This window comes from Sinocyclocheilus grahami, unplaced genomic scaffold (assembly GCF_001515645.1).
Source record: "Sinocyclocheilus grahami isolate Dianchi unplaced genomic scaffold, SAMN03320097.WGS_v1.1 scaffold7.1, whole genome shotgun sequence".
NCBI lineage: Eukaryota > Metazoa > Chordata > Actinopteri > Cypriniformes > Cyprinidae > Sinocyclocheilus > Sinocyclocheilus grahami.
This window is the reverse complement of record NW_015505186.1, coordinates 2,253,518-2,259,966: the sequence shown is the minus strand read 5'-3', so window position 1 is coordinate 2,259,966 and position 6,449 is coordinate 2,253,518. Positions and strand designations below refer to the sequence as shown.

Sequence of the window (6,449 nt, the reverse complement as noted above, 5' to 3'; positions counted from 1 at the left end):
CTCAGCACCCGCCTACTTCCACTCACTACTACGAATCTACATCCCCTCCAGAAGTCTGAGATCCGCTAGTGAGCGACGCCTCGTTTCACAGAGAGGCTCAAAATCACTTTCCAGAACATTCTCGTTCACCATTCCTGGCTGGTGGAACGATCTTCCCACCCCTATCCGGAATGCTGAATCCCTGACAATTTTCAAGCGACAGCTGAAAACTCATCTCTTTCGAAGCTACTTGACTTCATCATCATCATAAAAAAAATGATATCTCTTTTTTTATTCCTTCTCTTTATACTGTAGCTTGTACTTATTTGAACAATGTCTAGAAACTTGGTATTACAAGCACTTTCTGTATCTGTTTGCCTCTTTAAGAAGAATCGCTTTATGTTTCCCCCAATTGTAAGTCGCTTTGGATAAAAGCGTCTGCAAAATGACTAAATGTAAATGTGTTCAGGGGGCGTGGCTTTGGACGGCGATTGCAGGGAGGGTGGGACGTTCGCTTTCAGTGCTATCAGACTAAAGTTAGCATTTTCCAAGATCTCCTATTGCACCTTTTAAGTGATAAAAAGCAGTTGCAAATAATGTACAAAATAAATATACTCACCTTTGCACCAAAAAAAAAGTGTTGCACTTTGTTTTACTACCAAATTATATGTAATATCTTATTATTATTAATAATAATATTTAACTTACATTGGAAAGGTTTCCGTGACCTCTCGCGATCTTGGCAAAAAAGTCTCGTGATTTATTTCCAGAACAAGATGCATGATGGGATACACCAAGCCTTGAATACCGCTCCGGAGGGGTGTTTGAGATAGTGTGGATTTAGTGTGCATTTAGGGCACTGCTCTTGAGCGTTTTAAGACCTGGGACAGTCTTGCGCACTTACTTCCTGTCATGCGGTTTTGACATTTCGTTTTTTCAGAAGGCAGGCCTTCATCAAACCTGGAACTAATCGAGCCGTTTGTGCCCGACTGGGGAGAAAGGGATTGTAATAATGTAAATGATGTGAAAATTTGTGTTTTTCAAACCACCAAACATGAGAGCATGTTCTAGTACACCCCCAAAACAAAAATCAAGACTTTTCTTTAATCCTTATATGAAACGGTGACAGTATATGTTCTTTGAAAAGGGTTTAGTCTGTGTGGTTAAACTGACCACAGTGAGCCAAAAGGTCATGGTGAAATGTCAGCAGATCATTCCGGACTTCCTCAGGAACGGGGCAAACTTCCTCCTCTGGAGAGTTCTTAAAGCTCATCAACATGTTCACCTGAATAAACAGTGTAAGTGTAAATTTGAGCTCTTTTTTACCCTGGCAAGAAAAAGCAGCCTTGGTATATATAAAGCTAAAAAAGCTTTATATATACCAAAGCTGCATTGTCTCTCCAGAGCAGCTGAACAGTACCTGTTCCTGTGGAGGGGAGCGGAATTCGCGGGTCTTGCGGGCTGTTTCTGCGGCGCTCATCGTGAAGGCCTGCATGAGCTCATTATATCGCTGTCTCTGATTGGTCTGCACCTGGTTGACAAACCTGTATGAGAAAGCAATTATGGCTTCCACTCTGTGACGTAGCTCACAGTCGCAGAAATATTGCAGGAGAGTACACATCTAAGGATGAGAAAGAAAAAAAAAAAAGTCAAAAAGTTAGAGAAATACTAATATATTTTAAAGTCTTCAATCAATAGTACTTCACCTGAAGTTTAACAGACTCAGGAAGTTTCATGTGCAGCAGTCCCTCTCCCACATCCTCCTCTTCCTTTGCTTCTGCCTCTGCTGCACCAGTTTCTTTCTCAACTTCTTCATCTGTTGTTTTCTCTCTATCCATTTTTTCTGCAGCATGTTCATCCTCCTTCCCTTCTTTTCCTGCATGCTTTTCATATTCCTCCTCCTCAGGTTCGAGCTCATCCTCCTCCTCTTCTTCAAGCTCTTCTTCCTCTTCCTCTCCCATTCCTTCATCCAGCTGCTCTCTCTCATTTTCACCCTCTACTTCCTCCTCTTCCTCTTTTGCCTTCATTCCTTCCTCTTTGCAGACCAGCTGTTGTTCAGCATCTCCAGTTTTGGCAGCCTCCAGTTCTTCAGCTGGGTTCTCACCATCAGTGAAGACGGATGGTTCGATTAGCTTCAGGATGTGCTTGACATCGCGGTCATCAAACACGCCCATTATTAGCAAGGTGCTAATGAGCTTCAGAATGGGCACGAAGTGGAACTCAACGCTGCCACCTACAGGATCTCGCATGGCCTGCCCACCATCCTGCACGGCTTCTGTAAGCATGCTGAGGGCATGGTCTTTAAGCATCTACAGTACAGAAAGACAAAAAGAGGCAGCAAAGAGAAATGAAGATGCTAATTTTGTGGCAGTCTTTACAACAAGACACAAATTTAATTTCCTCCACCTACCTGCAGAGGTAAAATGGGACTGAGGGTGTAAAGGTCTGCATTAGTACCCACAAATCCAGTTGGGGCAAAGTGTAGTTTGGGGCGTAGACAGGTGGTGAGCCCAACACCAGGAAGCGCATGGGCCTTCTCAGCATCTGAATAGAGGGTGATGCTACGCGTTTCATCCGTCATGGGCACAATGAACTCTTTATTAGTCATGAGACGGTTGCGCTTGGCAGACTCGAGGTGCATGGAGATGAGCAAGTCGTAGTAGCCGCTGCGGATGGGGCCGGGAAGGAAGGTGTTTTCGATGGCGTAAAAGAGCTGCGATTCGTCAACGTGGCTGCAGAGGGCGTGAGCGACACGGTTGTTGCCCAGAGCGCACACCGAGCCGTACAATTTCAGTGTGTGGTAATGGAACTTCATTAGGTCGGTGCACTCCGACAGTTCCAGGATGTCAATGCACCTGGAGAAGAGAGGTAAAGAACATTTTCAGTTTTGAAAGTTACATTTTTCATAACACACTGAATTCTTTTATTTAAAAGGATCAAGTAATTTTTTTCTAATTTCTAATGAAATAACCAGGAACTATTTCCATACTAATGTAATACCTGTTTTCTTCTGGAATGTGCAGCGCCATCATAATAAGAGACTCCATGCATTGCACTTTCCAGCCCTGCCTCTCACTCACACGGCCAGTTTCAGGAGCCAAAAAGTGATTGGGCATCCGGCTCCATATGACAGGTGTCAACATCTGGACATCCAACCTGGGAGGACACTGAGGGACCGGGTTCTTATGGTCGCTACGGAACATGGCCGCAGAGATGGGCATAATGTTCTGGATATAGAAAAGAAAAAGTAGAATAAGAATAATTTACATTAAAAATTACTATATAGTGTTTGTACAACAAAATGACATCTTTAGCATGAGATAGTGACCTTTAGTTTGCCGAGTTCCACCTGTAACATGTTCTGGCTTGACGGCAAACAAAAGACAGCAGGGAAGAGCTTAGTACTGGGTTCCACCTGAAACACAGAGAAAGAGCTTAATGTCACATTAAATGGGCATACAATTATGGTGCATTTAAGTATTTGTAAAATAAAAGAGATGAATAAATAAAAACATGAAATTATATTATATAGCACTTGGGCAAGGTGCTAATGAGCTTCAGAATGGGCACGAAGTGGAACTCAACGCTGCCACCTACAGGATCTCGCATGGCCTGTCCACCATCCTGCACGGCTTCTGTAAGCATGCTGAGGGCATGGTCTTTAAGCATCTACAGTACAGAAAGACAAAAAGAGGCAGCAAAGAGAAATTAAGATGCTAATTTTGTGGCAGTCTTTACAACAAGACACAAATTTAATTTCCTCCACCTACCTGCAGAGGTAAAATGGGACTGAGGGTGTAAAGGTCTGCATTAGTACCCACAAATCCAGTTGGGGCAAAGTGTAGTTTGGGGCGTAGACAGGTGGTGAGCCCAACACCAGGAAGCGCATGGGCCTTCTCAGCATCTGAATAGAGGGTGATGCTACGCGTTTCATCCGTCATGGGCACAATGAACTCTTTATTAGTCATGAGACGGTTGCGCTTGGCAGACTCGAGGTGCATGGAGATGAGCAAGTCGTAGTAGCCGCTGCGGATGGGGCCGGGAAGGAAGGTGTTTTCGATGGCGTAAAAGAGCTGCGATTCGTCAACGTGGCTGCAGAGGGCGTGAGCGACACGGTTGTTGCCCAGAGCGCACACCGAGCCGTACAATTTCAGTGTGTGGTAATGGAACTTCATTAGGTCGGTGCACTCCGACAGTTCCAGGATGTCAATGCACCTGGAGAAGAGAGGTAAAGAACATTTTCAGTTTTGAAAGTTACATTTTTCATAACACACTGAATTCTTTTATTTAAAAGGATCAAGTAATTTTTTTCTAATTTCTAATGAAATAACCAGGAACTATTTCCATACTAATGTAATACCTGTTTTCTTCTGGAATGTGCAGCGCCATCATAATAAGAGACTCCATGCATTGCACTTTCCAGCCCTGCCTCTCACTCACACGGCCAGTTTCAGGAGCCAAAAAGTGATTGGGCATCCGGCTCCATATGACAGGTGTCAACATCTGGACATCCAACCTGGGAGGACACTGAGGGACCGGGTTCTTATGGTCGCTACGGAACATGGCCGCAGAGATGGGCATAATGTTCTGGATATAGAAAAGAAAAAGTAGAATAAGAATAATTTACATTAAAAATTACTATATAGTGTTTGTACAACAAAATGACATCTTTAGCATGAGATAGTGACCTTTAGTTTGCCGAGTTCCACCTGTAACATGTTCTGGCTTGACGGCAAACAAAAGACAGCAGGGAAGAGCTTAGTACTGGGTTCCACCTGAAACACAGAGAAAGAGCTTAATGTCACATTAAATGGGCATACAATTATGGTGCATTTAAGTATTTGTAAAATAAAAGAGATGAATAAATAAAAACATGAAATTATATTATATAGCACTTGGAACACTGCTGCAAACATGTAATCATGTAATTTAAACTACTTCACTTTGACCACTCTCACCTGGTAGAAGGCATTGATCTCTTTCCCATTGGCTGTAAAGGTCATCAGTCCTGTGTCCAGGTCCACCAAGCAGCCAATCACAAAATCCTCCTGGCTGATGCGTGTTTGCTGTGAGCTGCTAAACTCTCCTCCCCAAACCATGTAGCAATTGCTGCGTTTTACACTGAGGAAAGCAGAGGAAAGACACTGTATTGTTCTGAGAAATGTAAAGTGATATGAAATGGTTTAAGTTAAGCCTGGGTCCTTACTCATGTATGCCTATTCTGGTGGAAAATGTACTAAAGTATGTAGCAGCATGAATGGTCTTACCTGTCATGAATGTTGCCTTTATCGTCCCCAACCGTAACAGTTACATTTCTGACTTTACCCAGATCAAAATGTGGGTCATACTGGTGGTAGTCAGGAGTGACCCACCCTACCCATACTCCACTGGGCTCCTGTCCGGCAAACACCCGGACTGAATAATAATACTGGTGGAATGAAAAGAAGCTTTTATTATACATGACAACATTGTCAAGGATCAAAGCATTATTTAGACAAAATTCTGCAAGTGATGCAAAGATATTTAGTAAGGAAAAGATTATAACATTTCATTCATACAGTTGTTGTGTTAGAGATAATATCAGCATCGTCTCGATCATCTGGGACAACATCCTCCATCAGACGAGGCACTGTTGGAACCACCGGTGGTGGGGCAATAAACGCTGCCTTCTTCGCCTTGGAAAAAAACCTGGAAATCATGGATACTTTGTCATTTCTGAAACAAAAGAGAGGATTACAAATCTCTCATTTACTTTATATTCTCTCACCCTCTCTTTTTGCTCTTCTCTGTGGTGGTGTCCTTCTCATTCTCGCCCTCTTTGTTGCCAGGAAGCTCTTTAGGGACAGATGGCTCTTTTTCTTTCTCATCTTGCTCCTTACGAGTGGCTGACTTCTTCAGGAGCTCAAATTCAGATTCAGGGTCCACCTCAAGGGCCTCATCCTCAGGGATAGTGAGGGTTCGGGTGAGGGGTGAAGCTCCCACTGGCACTTTGAAGGTTTCATGGAATTCGATTGGCATGCTGAGTCTAAAGAACAGAAGGTCTGTGTTGGCATTCTGAGACCCAAATGTCCTATGGTTCAGTTTCAGACAAGGGGCGCTATCCACTGTTCCATCCACACGGGACACCTGTTGGAGCAATGAAAGAAGAAAAGGGTCTGAGACATTGTTATTTTTAGACTATTACAGTGTTTATTAATATTTGGAAGAATATTTGATATGTTCAGTTTTCATTTTAATTTTGATTTAAGTTCTAGGAATTGTCATTTATTCATTTTTTTTAATGCATCTAATTTAGTTTTTAATTATTTCAATTTCTGTTTTAGGTTTAATCATTTTAGTACTTCATCTTATTTGAGTTATTTGCAACATTTTTCACAACATTTTTTCACATCATTAAAGTTTTTCATCTAATAGTCATATTTGATTTTATTTCAGCTTCGTTTTAATGAATGAAGATGATTTTTAATAGT

General features: G+C 42.4%; 1 protein-coding gene across 1 annotated transcript in view; it reads right to left on the bottom strand.

Moving 5' to 3' along the window:
- LOC107589453 (ryanodine receptor 1-like) overlaps positions 1 to 6,449 on the bottom strand; it is a 48,400-nt gene that overhangs the window by 33,527 nt on the left and 8,424 nt on the right. The window contains exons 27-40 of the mRNA XM_016277907.1: positions 5,747 to 6,105; positions 5,538 to 5,667; positions 5,247 to 5,407; positions 4,938 to 5,100; positions 4,668 to 4,754; positions 4,340 to 4,566; positions 3,750 to 4,194; positions 3,577 to 3,648; positions 3,308 to 3,394; positions 2,980 to 3,206; positions 2,390 to 2,834; positions 1,686 to 2,288; positions 1,400 to 1,600; positions 1,153 to 1,264 (exon numbers count right to left, since the gene is read on the bottom strand). Of these exons, the coding sequence (XP_016133393.1) occupies positions 1,153 to 1,264; positions 1,400 to 1,600; positions 1,686 to 2,288; positions 2,390 to 2,834; positions 2,980 to 3,206; positions 3,308 to 3,394; positions 3,577 to 3,648; positions 3,750 to 4,194; positions 4,340 to 4,566; positions 4,668 to 4,754; positions 4,938 to 5,100; positions 5,247 to 5,407; positions 5,538 to 5,667; positions 5,747 to 6,105 (3,319 nt within the window). The remainder of the gene's footprint in view (positions 1 to 1,152; positions 1,265 to 1,399; positions 1,601 to 1,685; positions 2,289 to 2,389; positions 2,835 to 2,979; positions 3,207 to 3,307; positions 3,395 to 3,576; positions 3,649 to 3,749; positions 4,195 to 4,339; positions 4,567 to 4,667; positions 4,755 to 4,937; positions 5,101 to 5,246; positions 5,408 to 5,537; positions 5,668 to 5,746; positions 6,106 to 6,449) is intronic.